At 39.8% G+C, this 15,948-nt stretch overlaps 2 protein-coding genes across 2 annotated transcripts; one reads left to right on the plus strand and one right to left on the minus strand.

Annotated features, from left to right (window-relative positions):
• Positions 1-569: 569 nt before the first annotated feature.
• LOC144656490 (uncharacterized) lies at positions 570-12,537 on the minus strand. The gene is made up of 11 exons (XM_078516712.1): positions 12,404-12,537; positions 9,374-9,452; positions 8,039-8,208; positions 7,334-7,470; positions 6,234-6,353; positions 4,933-5,236; positions 3,125-3,502; positions 2,478-2,588; positions 1,481-1,741; positions 1,297-1,364; positions 570-760 (listed from the first exon to the last, which is right to left on the minus strand). Exons 1-11 carry the CDS (start codon positions 12,531-12,533, stop codon positions 638-640), a joined length of 1,881 nt encoding a protein of 626 aa, XP_078372838.1. The 5' UTR covers positions 12,534-12,537; the 3' UTR covers positions 570-637.
• Positions 12,538-14,060: 1,523 nt separating this feature from the next.
• LOC144657773 (polyubiquitin-C) lies at positions 14,061-15,600 on the plus strand. The gene has a single exon (XM_078518125.1). It carries the CDS (start codon positions 14,170-14,172, stop codon positions 15,541-15,543), a length of 1,374 nt encoding a protein of 457 aa, XP_078374251.1. The 5' UTR covers positions 14,061-14,169; the 3' UTR covers positions 15,544-15,600.
• Positions 15,601-15,948: the final 348 nt, after the last annotated feature.

Consider the following 15,948-nt stretch of genomic DNA (forward strand, 5'->3'; position numbering starts at 1 on the left):
ATCATTAGAAGCTGTCTTTCCGCGTTTGTACCAAGGTTTCATATACTTATACTCTAAAATGTGATTTAAGTTTAACCATATGAAGTGGCACTGATTTAGGACATTTTAACATTGACCGAAAAGGGTTAAGCGAAGTTTTATGTAAAATCAGGGGAGCGTAGTCCTTTGGCTCCAGAACTAGATGCGCGAGGACTCAGACGAATGCCGATTTAATGAGTCAAATGACATCACCGTTCACGTTGGGGTTTAGGGTCCAGTTGTTCGAAGGGCGGATAACGCTATCCACCGGATAAATCGCTATCCAGTGGATAAATGTTGACAAACCATACTATGCTATCCACTGGATACAGGGTTCGTACCCTTTTTCACAAACAATTTTCCAGTACTTTTCCAGGACTTTCCAGTCCTGGAAAGTGCTACAATAAAATTCCAGGACTTTCCAGGTTTTCCAGGACCCGTACGAGCGCTGTGCATAGCGATAAATCCAGCGGATAGTGTTATCCCATCTTTGAAAAACTGGGACCAGATTTTTTCCAAAACGAACCCAGTAAGCAAGCTTCACAAACAGGCATGTTTGAGAAATTTTAATGAAGTTCATAACGCAGAGGACATACAAATCGAGTGAAATTGTTATAAATTAATGAGGATGTGTGCTGCCGGCTATCTGTTCCTTCAGCACCATGATGCTTTGTCGTTGATCATCAGGCAGCAAAGCAATCTGTTGATCGGTGAGGCTCAACACTTGCATAATAAGGGCCGCCTGTGAACGAAATAAACAATGTTTTACTTGCTCCGTAAAAATACAATGTAATGACAATAATAATGCATTTATTTAGTGCATTTTCCATATTTATATATTCAAACGTGCTGTGCACATACTGTAAGTTAATTCACACGAAGACCTGACCACAACACAGGGAGCTTCGCGCCGTACTCTTAGCGAATTGTGTGTGGGTATTTAACTTCCCCCAACTGAAGATACAGGAGACGGGACCTACGGTTTATTATCCTTTTCCAAGAAGACTAGAATGTCTAACCATTGGCAGATGTAATTACAAAGGCAGCACATTCTCCTCAGTTATTTTAAGACCCTGAGTGTTGGTCGGGTCTGGGCTTCGAACCCACGACCTTCCGCACAGCAGTCCGGCGCTCCACCAACTGAGCTAACCTCTAACGCAAAGTTCCGCCCCCCCCCCCCCCCCAATCGAAAGTAGCGATAGGAAAAAGGCGCTAAATGCGGTTTTACAAACGCAGTTAACAAAAGCCGAGACATAAAAACACGAATTATGTGATTACCTTTTCTTGATCTTGTGCTGTGACGTCACCACCCTGTGCACCAGGCCCTGCTTGGGGAGGATTAAAACCTGTGGAAAGGAACTTCATGTAAGACAACCAGCAGCAACCATAACATAAAATTCAGCGACGTTTCCTTGACTTTGACAAAAAATTAATTTCCTGACAGTTGGAAGCCCTATCTCACCTGGCGGCCCTCTGGGAGGAGGTCCCCCTTGGTGGGGTCCTCCTTGGTGAGGTCCCCCTTGGTTAGGTCCCCATTGCTGCTGTGGAGAATGAACTGGCCCCGAAAATCGTCCATCAGACGGAGGCCCTGGGGGTCCCGGTGGGCCACGATCAGCGCGTGGATCTCTTGGGCCACCTGGCCCTCCAAATCTCTGCTCTGGAGGAGGACCTCTGGGGTCCCTGGGTTGATCTCTGGGGTCCATTGAGGGACCTCGCCTATCATCTGCAGTAAATAAAACAGAGCGACGGTATAAAAGCTGTAAATTGTTCACAAAACAGATTTAACCCACTTAATCCATTTTTCTATGAAATATTGAAATTGATTATTGACATCTAAAAACCTATCAAATTTACATGTGCCTTGAGGGTGTGAGGCCACACATGAAGTAATTTCTGCATGTACCATAGGAAGTGTGGTAGGAAAATTGGGAGATGCAGTGGCCTACCAATTAGCTGGACTTGAGCCTAGCAATCACCTCATCATGGAACAGCATGCCATCTACTATTGGGAGGGGGGAGGGGCGGGGGGGGGGGGGGTAGAAATACTCTTAGTCGCCTCCTGCTATGGAAAGCAGAGATGATCGCCCGCCTAATGGCCCACTACAGCCTTGAATGCAGACTTTACCTTTATCATAAGGAATCAAATGTTCAAAAGCCATAAATTGTTCACTTGAAGGATTTGAATTGCTTTCCTTTTTTTCCATGACTATCACATAATTTCTGCATGCATAATAGGAAATCAAATGAATGTGGCCCCCTAGACTTGCTCCAAGATGGTCGTTTATAACTAAGTCTTAGGGCGTGTGTTTTACATGTTAAACACACAAGATAAAACCCTTAAGCTATATGCATTGTGCTCTATAACTAAAGACACCAAACGAATTAAAGCAAGTCTTTGTGCCCAAGCAGAATTCTGTCTGACAGTGTAAACTCAGAAATGATGAAGAATGATGCAATACCTCTGGGTGGCTCTCTGCTCCTTGGATCTCTGGGATCAAAAGGCATGCGCCGATCTCTTGGCTCTCCAAACTGCTCTTGTGGAGGGCCTCTAAAGTCAGGACCCTGGGGCCCTAGAAAAAGACAGGATTAGCTCAAGAAATTAATACCAATTACTGGCTTTTGCTACAATATGGCCACATCAAATGGTCTTATGGTCAACTCATTTGTCCTGGACATATCACAGGCAGCTTCTTTCTTATTTTAAAAACCCCTGTTTGTATGATGCGATTTGGTTACCCACTGTTGGTGGGTTAATGATGTTCAAGCACAATATAGATTATACAGTTGAACACCCCTGTGAAAACACCACTCATGAGCGACCATCTTAGAAAAGAGACTATTTTCCAAAATGCCAAAAAATTTTGTTGGAACCTATCCTAAGTGAACAGTTTTAGGGCTGATGGTTTGAAACTTTCTATTGTTTTTAACTTCGGATAAGTGACTGCCACACATGATCCAGCTCACTACAGGGGTCAATTGGGTAACGAGACACGTCACAATCCTGATATGGCAATTAAGTGTTTGCTTAGAACATTACCGGTACATCTTGGGGATTGCATTGGATGCACTGAAACCTCTTTACGTATGCTTAAATTTAATTATATACCTCTGCCGTCGTGTCCTCTCATTTCTGGTGGCATTCTTGATCCATTTGGATGAGGGCCTCTGAAGTCCCTTGGATCAGGCCCTGGCCCAGGCCCAGGTCCAGGCCCATGCAAGTCTCCAAGAAGGCTCCTTATTTCGCCAGGACCTCTATCACCTCTCATACCCCCTGGCCCTCTATCTCTCATATCTCTATCAAGGGGACCTCTCATGTCCCCTGGTCCTCTTTCTGGGGGACCTCTCATGTCCCCTGGTCCTCCATCTGGGGGACCTCTAGGACCCTGATTAGGCATCCCCCTCATGTCCATTGGGGGTCTATCTCCTCGCATGTCAGGGGGCATTCCCCTCATCTCTGGATTACCTCGTCCATCAGGACCTGGACCTAAAAAGATTATACATTTTATTTAAAAAAAAAAACAACTACATGTAAGTATCCACTGGCAGCAGTGAACTACAATCTTAGACAAATTAAGTATGTTGACACATTGACTTTGCTTTGCAGTTATACCACCCAGTTTTTTAAAATTTCATGACCATCTGCTAAAATAACTCCCCTCTCCCCCAATCCAACGTTGTCAAATTGTACCAAAGGCTTCCCATAAACAAACCACAACATTGAAAGGGGAGGGGGTTTGGAAAAGTGAGGCGAAAGGGTGAAATAAAACCAAATTACAATAAAGTAGGATGGGGTTCACATCCCGGGGGGGGGGGGCACCCGGTATATTTTTGGGTGGGGGTGTGCCGCTGGGAATTTGAAGCCCTTACCCTATACCAGACTATGTTCAGCTGATATTTGCAACCCTATACTAGACTAGACACTGAAAATCCCTACCCTATCCCAGACTTGCATTTTGTTAGAACTGTATCATTATCAGTGTTTTAAAATAAACTGCTTGAAAACCATACCCTTCACAGCGGCACATACCTATATAGCTCATGTATGGGAGTGCCCCCCCCCCCCCCGGGGTTCACATGTATTTCTGAGGGAGGCCCAGTGGTCTAATGGTTAGTGTGCTGGAGTATGAATCAAGCAATCTAAGTTCGAGACCTGACAAGGATCATTGTGTTGTGGTGTGTTTTTGGGCAAAACACTTTACTCTTACAGTGCCTTTCTCAACCCAAGAAAAGTAGCAACTCTCCAAAAATACAGCATGCTGTACCAAACTGAACAGCAATTAACCTGTTCTGATATGTAGTATTGATTCTTTTTCTACAGATCAACCCACATATGGTACGGGTTTTAGGAACCTGAGAGTAGTGATCCTTTGAAAACAGTGATTGGAAAAAGTTGATAAATCTACGGTAATTGTAATAAGGGTCATTACTTTCAGAACTTTATGGAATCTTTAATCATGCAAACAAAAAACAAAGGTACAGTAAAAACTAGCGAGTAAGAAATTTGGACCATTTGGCAGCCAGGCTTTTAGCCAGAGGGAAGTCCAGGAGTCCTATGGACGGCCACTTTTCAGAGAAAAATAAAATAACTGTATCATAACTGCAGAAAAAAACCTTGCATGCTCCTCAGACCCTCCTATGGGGACAAAGTCAGGCCTTATAAAAATTTTGGACTCCAACTTTTTAAATCCTGGCTAAAAGCCTGTTGGAAGCAACCTCTTGGTAAAAGAGCTAAAAATAGGCATGTGTGCGTTAAATGGTCATTTGGGTAGAAATCTGAGGAGTCAATGGGTAAAAACGTAAAGCTCTTTTGCTTGTGTGTTAGCAGCAAGTTCATGTACTTGACAACTTACAATAACTATACACCAGAACTAGTTGTTATTGTGGACATCATACCACATGTAAGACAGACCCTACCTGGTCCTCTCATGTCTTGTCTCATATCTGGAGGACCCCTCATCATCTCCTGTGGGCCTCCCCTCATATCTGGTCCCCTGATATCCCCTCGCATATCTCCTTGGCCCCTCATATCAGGAGGACCTCTCATTTCTGGAGGGCCTCTCATGTCAGGTGCTGGTCCAGGTCCCATGGGTCCAGGAGGGCCTTGGTTATTGGGCCCTTGTCCTCCACCTACAGGTCCTGACGGCATTAATGGCTGTGGCTGTTGGCTACCTACTGGTTGTATTGGCGCCACTGGTTCAACAGGCCTGTGCAGGATACCCTACAACATGGAACCTGATCAATCTTTGTATTTGTAATGGTAAATGTACAATAGTTAAGTCTGCATACAAGCCTAGTGGCACATCAAGCTGGAGCTTATCCTGGTTTCAGTAGCATACTAGGAGTATTTCTACTCCTCCCTGGGCAACCCCCAGCAGTAAATTTTTCGGTACACATTTATACACCTGGGTGAAGAGAGACACTATGAGAGTAAATTGTCTTGCCCAAGAACACAACACAGTGACCCCAGCCAGGACTCGAACCCAGACCACTCGATCCAGAATCTGGTGCACTAACCCTTACGCCACCGTACCCCTTATGTACATGTACCATTATATTACAGGCACAGAAAAGTAAGCAGTAACATTATGAAGTTCCAGATAATATCAATACCTACGTCTGAGGAAGGTCACTAGAAATTCCAGTGGGGAAGAGGGGTTTCAAAAGCCAAAGCTTTTAAAGGAAAGTAGGAAGCTAATTAATCCTTTCCTGAGAGGGGTTAGGAAGCAGCTCTCACAGGGAATTCAAATGGATCGCTACCCATAACAATAAAACAAACAATTTGACCAATGCCCCAGGCCCCCAAAATGATAGCTACTGTTACACTAAAAAAATAAAATATTGTGATATCTGACCTAAAAAGTACTGACTAAATTTTCTGTATCATACTTTTGCCTTCATCAGAGTAAAGTGATTTCATATTAGTCGTTTTACTCTAAAGAAGGCAACAGTATGATGCCGAAAATTTAGTCAGTATTTTAATACTTTTTTTATAGGTGAGATACAACAATATTAATTTTTAAGTTTTTATCATGAAAACTGGCCTTCTGAACTATACAAATCAAGTACAATTACTACACTACTGCTGCTACACTACTGTCTGAAAAGGTTATGGACATTCTTTGAAAAAGCACATTACAATATAAAAATTTTTACCACTTGCCAGCTGGAGATAAAACGCCTGAGTAAGAAAACAAAAAATATTTCCACACACCAACCTGAGCAATAACGGGATCAACAATTTTCATGACGACCTGGGCCTGTAATAACGCATATGCAAGCTGTGGGTTTTGGAGTAACATCTGCCGAGCTTCTTCAGGGTTGTTCTGGATGCAAATCTGAAATAACCACATACCAAACAATACAATAAATTAAAATTTCATAAAAAGACCACAACAGGCCCTCCCTAAAAGGCCAATGGTCTTTACCTCCCCCACTCATTACCATGTTGACATTTTTTTCAAACAAATTTTAGAAATCAAATTCGAAACTGAAAAATATATCGCTTTTAAGACAAATCAGATTAACGTGTTCAACAAAAAATGAAAAGCACTTGAGGAAAACGTCTAGAATAAGTAAAGTTAAGTAATAAGTTAGGTAAGGTAAAGTAATTACTCCTGTTGTACTTATAATTTTGTATGTTTTAGTATACGGTTTTAAAAAAAAGTCTTGAGAAACTAAATTGTAAAGTTAAAATCTATTGCACATAAGTAGAGGTTAAATCTTATCCTCTAATTTTGTAAAGTGTTGATTATCAATAAAAAAAAAAAAAATAAAATAAAAAATAAAATAAAAATAATAAAAATAAATAAATAAATAAATAAAAATGTTGACATTTTCTTTATCCAGCCATGTCACAGCAATGTCAACATTGCTTTTCTTTGGGGAGAGGGGGTGGTGGTGGGGAATTGGAAAATGGAGTATTAGGAAGGAGCTAGCTGTGATTGAGTTTTGTAAAGCCAAAATCAAAGTAGTCACTCTTAATCTACCTGGCCAATCACAAAGGACATAGCATCAACTGTAATTCTTTTAGAAATTGGTTAATAAAGTGTTTAATTTATTTTTTTACATAGCATCAACTATCCAGAAAACTAATCAAAACTTGAAGCAAATACATGTAGACAGCACAAAGTGTGGGAAAATGTGTGAGAGTCATGGTTGATTGTGGCTTTACTTCTCACCAATAATTCAAGGAAATTTTACTTCTGATTTAAGGATATAAAAATATCTCTCTCAAAAACTGTTACTCCCAGGCAGGTACCAAAGGTCTATTTTATCACTAAGTTCAGCAAAGTTGGATTGAAAGTAAAATTTTTACCTTCATTTGTTTCATGAGTTCAAACATTTGTTCTGGAGGTAAACTTGCCACAGCTTGTGTGATAGCTTCAGGTGCTTCCTCAGGTGCGACAGATGGTCCATAAGGGTTTGCCTCTGGACGACTGCTTCCTTCCATACCTAGTGTGCAGTAAGACAAAGTAACTAAGTGCAATTTCTCAAGGACAAAGGAAACACCTAGCAATACCACCACAAAACAACCGGCAACATAAACACTATATCCAGTCACAATTTACTGAAAATGGGCAGAAATGCAAATTAAATTAAGAACAAATAAGTTACTGTATTTGTTGTGGTTTAATTTTATCCTTGGTTCAAATTTTATTTTCCTTTGTTTAAAACTCATTATAACACATTACCATACGCAAAAACAAAGGAATATAAAATTGGGGGGGGAACCAAGGATAAATTAAATTGAACCACAACATATACCTTTATGTGTGTCTCCAGTATAGTAAGTCTGTGTTTGAGCCTAGAGGCCAATGAGGCCAGAGCATGAAGTGACTATCGGATCCAATGCCCCATCTAGCATCCCATACTGCCCCTGGATGGGCTCCGGTATCGTATAACCCCACTGTGTTATACATTTCGTTCTCCTCTCTATTAGCTATATAAAAATACTATCACTAAAAGAATAAAGAAAAACTCATTTTCTAATCATTGTTATACAATGAAGAAACCTGATCACCTTTCATCTCCTCCCTATTCTTTTCTGAAGCAGCACTATCGACTCTTAAGGCTCTTCCATTCAGCTCGTATCCATTGAGATTTCTCATAGCACTCAGGGCTGTTTCTTGGTCCTTGTATTCACAGAAGCCATATCCCTTTGGCTTTCCTGTCTCACGATCGAACACCAGTCTGTCAGGAGATGAATATTAAAAACATTTTAAAAAAACAATGGTTATGTTGATCAGATCTCTACATACCTTATTGTTACTTATTTTCGAGGACTATTTTCGCATTCGCATTCAAAAATCGCGAAATTAAAGACCCGCGAAAATTTATTTCAGGCGTTTTCTATTGTATTTTTTATGTTAATTATGTATTTTTGGCCAAATCGCGAAAATAAAGTCCCGCGAATAGGCCGTTCCATTTTCACGAAATTAAGTTCCCGCGAAAATAAGTAACAATAAGGTAGTCATTTACAAATAAATGTTTTATAAAATAATGTACACTTGAAAACTGCACTATTTGACTTCAGGGTTTTTCTATGAGAGATTGACCATGCCTGTTACCCATAAAGAAAGCAAAATATTCTGACTTTTTACTGAGTGAACACAATAAGACTAATAAAACTCATAATCAAAATTTGAAGCAAACAAGTTTGACAAGAAATTTTCAATTTCCCTGACCAGATACTACCTGCCCCAATTTTTCCCTAACCTTGTGGTAACTATTTAAACAAAGTTCAAAGTATAAATATTATATAAGTAGTTTACTGAAAGACCTGGAGTCCCATTACAAGTGAAATGAGCCACTCCATTTAATTAAACCACAGTTAGCTAGTAGAATATTTAGATACATGTACCTATTTAAAACAGAAGTAAATGGTAAAATGTTTTTTTCTCCCTTTTTTGAAATTACTCTTATTGCACAAAAGGGTGAGCCTCTCTATGGGTACCCACGGTCTTCTCTTTGCCATTTTTTTAGCAAATCTTTGGTTTTTTAACCCGATTTTTGTTTAATCTTTGTTTGCTTTTTGTGAAAAAATGTGGTCAAATGACATTCAGAAATTACAGATATTTTCTGTAGCTTTTACGAGTTTTGACAATTACGGTATATATCTGAGTGTTTAATTTGATCACGTAAATTTTGGTCAAGTTCAGATCTTAGCTTCACTCTTGAGATCTTCGTTTTTTCCGTGGCGATCTTCGCGTCTTCGATTTCTTCAGAAATATCCATGGAGAGGCTGAAGGGTTTTGCAGAAAATAATTGACCGGAGAATAGATGTTTGAAACATAACGTTAGTTAAAACTTTTTCCATGTTATTGCATATAAACATGTAAAAGAGATATAAACTGACCTAAAGCTGACCACTGGACCAACTTCAGAGAAGATCTCCTTGAGTTGTTCTTCTGACGCTTCATAAGGAATGTTTCCAACTGTGAGCAGAAAAATCAGTTACAGATCTTACTGTAGTGTATACACAAAAAAATCACCTAGCTAATTAACTAGCTAAACACTAAACTTCATACAAATTATTGTTTTCTAATATTTATAATAATAATAATTTGTGCAAGTCTTCAACTCATATTAAAAGTGGGAGACAGTTTCCAAACAGTATTAGAAACTACCCCCAATCAGCATGCATATGAACTACCGGGGTACAAGCAGGTAGGATTTACATTTTGTAAATTTACCGATATCTATTTATTTATTTTCTTCCTCATTTTCTTCTTCACCTCCTGCCGCGAATAGCTAGGCTAATTGCGGGAGGTGAAAGACATTGTAAGTAATATAATTGTACTAAATAAAGTTTTGTTGTTGTTGCTGTTGTTGTTGTGATCAATTTTCCATTGTTTTTTACATTTTTTGCAAAGCTTCAAGTTTTAACTGTGATTATACTACGAGTTACCCAATTCTCTTTAAGGAGGCTCGATGTAGTTTTTTAAGCCGAAGGGTGGTGGTTTTGAAAATTAAAATTATCTGGGAAGCCAATGTTCGATTTTTGCCAAAATACACCATAATGATCAAATATGACCAAATTTTAATTTTTTACCGGTCACTTACCCACAAAGGTTACCATAGCAACGATTGACGTTTTCTTTTGTTTTCAAACAAGCTTGATTTTCTCGAAATCTAGATTGACAAATATTATTGGTATATATTTTTTGATATGTTAAAGTTTAGTTAATTGTCTAACTGTTGACGAAATTTTAGAAAAATCTGTAAGAGCGTTTTCAAGTAAATCAAGAATGAAATTTTCAGAAAAACCCAAGTTTAATATAAAATTGTCGCTCTTAAATTGTTTCCTATTATTTGGGCGCAGTTACTTTCACTGAAATATAAATACTTACACCATCAAAGACCATTTACTAAAAGCGAAAGAGTTTTTGCTTGAATTTGTTAAAACATTTTGACTGCCAATTGTAGGAAACTATGAGAAAATAACAAAAAATTCATTCTTGATTTACTTGAAAACGCTCTTACAGATTTCCCTAAATTTTTGTGTACAGGAAGTCAATCTACTATACTTAAACATATTTAAAAATGAATACCAAGAGTCAATCTAGATTTCGAGAAAATCAGGCTTGTTTGAAAACAAAAGAAAACGTCAATCGTTGCTATGGTAACCTTTGTGGGTAAGTGAACGGTAAAAAATTAAAATTTGGTCATATTTGATCATTATGGTGTATTTTGGCAAAAATCGAACATTGGCTCCCTAGATCATTTTAATTTTCAATGCAACCACCCTTCGGCTAAAAAAACTACATCGAGCCTCCTTAAAGTTCATGCCAATCAGATTAAAAAAAATAAATCACTTTGTTTAAGTGTCAATGTATTTAGCACTGCTGTGCTAATTGAGGACACCGTAAATAACTAAACAAATTTTGCAAGTAGAACAGAAACTTGTTAAAAATCCCAACCGGCAGGAGGCTGACCAGTTGGTTTTTTTTTCTAAACAAAGTGTGGAGGAGGCGAATTTCAGATGACTTAACACAAATCCATCTAGCTGAAGAGAGGAGGATTTGAACCTGGGACCTCCAAATTACAAGCCCAGTGCCCTAACCACTAGGCCACGCTGCCTCCTGTTAGAGACAGTGCTTTGAGAAAGGGGCAAATTAGACACAAACCTCATTGAACTTGTTATGAAAGATGTGGTTGTTCATTGTGGTTGAGAATGATAGCTTTGATTTTTGCTTGTCACACAATATAGCCACTTTGACATAGATTCCATCCTTTCAACCACTAACTCCTAGTTGTTATAGCTGTGATGGTGACCAGCAATAAGTGGTTGAGACATCATGATCAACATCAAAGTGTTATTGTGTAACCACCATGTTATCATCTTACTGCTAGAGGTGGTGAATGTATACCTGCCAACTCTCACGCCTGCAAGTTAAAAACTTCGATCTCACGCCAACTCACGCTTACGAACCAATTTCTCACGCCTAGTCGAAAAATGTGAGTTATTACAATCATAACCGACACACTTTCCAAAAATATGTTAACTCAAACCAATGCGAGAAAAGAAAACTCCATGTAAAATGAGTAAATGACGATACTTTCCCCCGAAATCTCAGAGTTTTGACAAGAAAAGCATTGGGAACGAGGTAGTGTTTAGCAAAACACGTCCATGCACTGGATCGGGATATGTTCAGAACGTCATCGGATGTCTTTGGAAAACTTCGGAAATGGTCGCATCGTCTTCGGAAATCCTGGCACTCTCAGGATAAAAATCTCACGCCTTTGACCCCGAAAAAGTTGGCAGGTATATGAATGGTCCTTCACAAAATGCGTGTCTCGCAAATTTTGAGCCAAATTTCAGGGGTCTCGTTGTCTCAAATTTTTCTTTGACGCCTTCTCGGAGTCTTGATTTCTTTTGGAAGGCTAAAAAGTTCCCGGGCTCGCAGAAAATATATCAGTCTCGCCATCTCGCATACAACAACAACAACAACAACAAAAGTTTATTTGAACTGTAAAATTACACCCCTTACTGCTTGATATAATATGGGTGAGCTGATAAGAGTATGGAAATTAACAACCAAGATACAATATATTGATCTTTGTACCAACAAATGGCAATGTCCACAACTATAAGTCTTATGTGGTTGAAATTATTGACAAGTGTACACGTTTGGACTAAAGGGGGTTTAAATACTCGATTCCCGTTCCAGTCTACGTTTTGACTAAACTATTAACAGCATCTTATGTAAAATAAATAAAGTGCAAACGTTTGAAGTATTCCTGACCAGAAAGACGAACACAAACTGCATGCACATGGATGGAACACACTCGCCACAGTGGTCATGTATGGCTTGACGATTAAAAACTAACTATAATACTTTTGCTGAGATCTCAAAGATAATTTGAACTGTTAATCGTAACTTACCAAAAACTGAACGCAATGACCTATCTGAAGCACTGCCGGACTGCTGTTTCCCTTGATTTTGCGCTTGAGGCAAACCGGGCAAAGTCGCCGCCATCTTGGTTGTCGGAATACCCACAATCCAACTCGGCATAACAAGACTAATCCCAGTCTCCTTCACAGCTCTTATTTGTGCTGAGTGAGCTTTCAGAAAGGCGTTGCGTGATGGCAGGATCGATCCCGCATATAGAGGGTATTAATCAGCTTAGCCTCTATCTATCAGGGTATTGGGGGGAAAGGGGGCGAGGGTACCGGGTCAGTGCGATGTATAACTCATGCGTATGGGTGAGATTGCGTGACGACGAAGAACCGGCTGTTGTTCAAAAAAAAACCTTACGTGTCACCATGTATCAATTTTCAAATGTCCACAATTCTATATCCCAGCAAGTTTTTTTAAAACTTTTTCCTAGGTGATCTCCCTTTATTTTTTCTTTAATTAAAAAAATGCTTATACTGGCACGACAAATTTACTTAAAGTGGCAAACAGGAAAACTGAGAGTGGCGGGTTTTTGTTTTAATGCACGTTTTGAATTTTAGTTAACATATGTATGAATTTGTTAGTTACTACTTTTGTTTGTCATATATATTTTATATTTTTTTTTCTTAAAAAGATTGACTGATTAGTCTAAAAAAATATTTTTTATTCAGTCGGTCGTTACTCATTTATTCATTTTTCCGTATAACCAATTATGTAGCAATATATTTTTTATTCTCTACAATACTTGTACTGCCTGCCAACCGGTAAGAAAATTTACTTCATTCCCAATTTTGAGAATTGTGAAAAGGAGATTTTGCTTTACGAGGCTTTAATAAGCAGTATAATGGTGTAAAAAAGATTCGGCTTTTCAAGAATGCGGAGCTTGTCGACTCGGGCTGATACTTAGACACGTACTCGGCGAAGAATATTGGAATTTTAGCGATTACGTGGCTGTTGTAGCTTGTTGTTCGAGTGTTTTGCGTCATGAAATTTCGAAACCAGTACGATGAAATGTGAGACTTTATAAAATGTGTTTAAATTAACAAAATTGCGTCTTACATGACCCTGCATTGTCTAGAAATATCCATATCCTCAAGGGGTATCGATATCCGCTAGTGCTGAAACCAAAATCACCGTCTGAATTTGGCACAAGGCAACGCGAACAAGTTGAATTAAACAAGAAAATTTACTTATCTATGCCGACAAAAAAAGAGACAAAGCATGTCAGCAGAAAGAAAATAGCTGACATCATTGGTTCGCAACACGCTGACATAGGCGGATTTTTTTCATCCCACTGAGGAAGTGTGTCAATCCCGCTGAGACACGCACAATCGAACGGCGGAACACGAAAATGAAAAGATGCTAAAAATAGTACATTGTGAATTTTGCTCTAAAATCCCGTACACTGAGATAAACACCGCAGTTTTAATCTCTGATTGTGTTAAATAGTAATATTAATCTTATAGGAATGAAAAAAACCTTGGATGTTCCACTTATATCCTAAAAATTCCCGAAAATAACTGTAATCGTAACTGATTGATTTCAATTTTCTCATCCACGTAATTATGACATCACACAATTTAATCACGTGATACCATGACACGGCGGGATTTTTAGCCAATCAGACGACAGCATTGAAGGATAAAGAAAGCGCCCTTTACCTTCGACGCCATTGCGTTTCTGAAATTCAGTGCAGAAAGATTTTACGTCGTTTCTTGAGCGAAAAAAGCTAACTTACACGTCGAAATTCATCATGCAGATCTTCGTGAAGACCCTTACTGGTAAGACGATCACTCTTGAAGTCGAACCGAGCGACAGTATCGAAAATGTGAAGACGAAGATTCAAGACAAAGAAGGCATCCCGCCCGACCAACAGCGTCTCATTTTCGCCGGCAAACAACTCGAAGATGGCCGTACTCTGAGTGACTACAACATCCAGAAAGAGTCCACTCTTCACCTTGTTCTTCGTCTGAGAGGTGGAATGCAGATTTTCGTGAAAACTCTGACCGGAAAGACCATCACTCTTGAAGTCGAGCCGAGCGACTCCATTGAAAATGTGAAGACAAAGATCCAAGACAAAGAAGGCATCCCTCCCGATCAACAGAGGTTGATCTTCGCCGGCAAGCAATTGGAAGATGGTCGTACTCTGAGCGACTACAACATCCAAAAAGAATCCACTCTTCACTTGGTATTGCGTCTGCGTGGCGGTATGCAGATCTTCGTCAAAACCTTGACAGGAAAGACCATCACCCTGGAGGTGGAACCCAGTGATTCCATCGAGAACGTTAAGACCAAAATTCAGGACAAAGAAGGCATCCCACCAGACCAACAGAGGCTGATCTTTGCTGGCAAGCAATTGGAAGATGGCCGCACTTTGAGCGACTACAACATCCAGAAGGAGTCTACCCTTCACTTGGTGTTGCGTCTGCGTGGTGGTATGCAGATCTTTGTGAAGACCCTGACTGGCAAAACCATCACCCTGGAAGTAGAACCCAGTGATTCTATTGAGAATGTGAAGACCAAGATTCAAGACAAGGAAGGCATCCCTCCAGACCAACAGAGGTTGATCTTCGCTGGCAAGCAGTTGGAAGATGGCCGCACACTGAGCGACTACAATATCCAGAAGGAATCCACTCTGCATCTTGTGCTGCGTCTGCGTGGCGGTATGCAGATCTTCGTGAAGACCCTGACTGGCAAAACCATCACCCTTGAAGTAGAACCCAGTGATTCAATTGAAAATGTGAAGACCAAGATCCAAGACAAGGAAGGCATCCCACCAGACCAACAGAGGCTGATCTTTGCTGGCAAGCAGTTGGAAGATGGTCGGACACTGAGCGACTACAACATCCAGAAAGAATCCACTCTGCACTTGGTGCTGCGTCTGCGTGGTGGTATGCAGATCTTCGTGAAGACCCTGACTGGCAAGACCATCACTCTGGAGGTAGAACCCAGCGACTCCATTGAGAATGTGAAGACCAAGATCCAAGACAAGGAAGGCATCCCTCCAGACCAGCAGAGGTTGATCTTCGCTGGCAAGCAGTTGGAAGATGGCCGCACACTGAGTGACTACAACATCCAGAAGGAGTCTACCCTTCACTTGGTGTTGCGTCTGCGCGGTGGACAGTAAAATGACTGTTAAGGAACTTTGCTAGTTTAACCCCTAAAACAGGAACTGATTTGGAAATGAATTTTGCGATTTTTTTTTGTTTCTTTGGACATATGAGAATTGTAAGAGAAAGTTTTTTTGTTTCAATTTCTTTTGTTCCTTCGGAAGTTGCAGATATTGTAAGAGGAAAACTGGAAAATTTGTTTCATTATAAATGCTGTTAAAAATAAATTATGTTGTAGTGTACTACCTTTCACAAAGGTTTCACAGTTAACTTCATTTATATTTGCTGCAGTTGAACTTGTGCGAGCCCTTAATTTTTGAGCAATTCTTGAAACCAAACCAATGGATTAGAATGGCCATCCTGACAAAGTTAAACAACATTAGAACTCGTATAAAGGGATGTGACTAATAGCAGGTGCTGAA

This window comes from Oculina patagonica, chromosome 6 (assembly GCF_052425735.1).
Source record: "Oculina patagonica isolate OP01 chromosome 6, crgOcupat, whole genome shotgun sequence".
NCBI classification, from domain to species: domain Eukaryota; kingdom Metazoa; phylum Cnidaria; class Anthozoa; order Scleractinia; family Oculinidae; genus Oculina; species Oculina patagonica.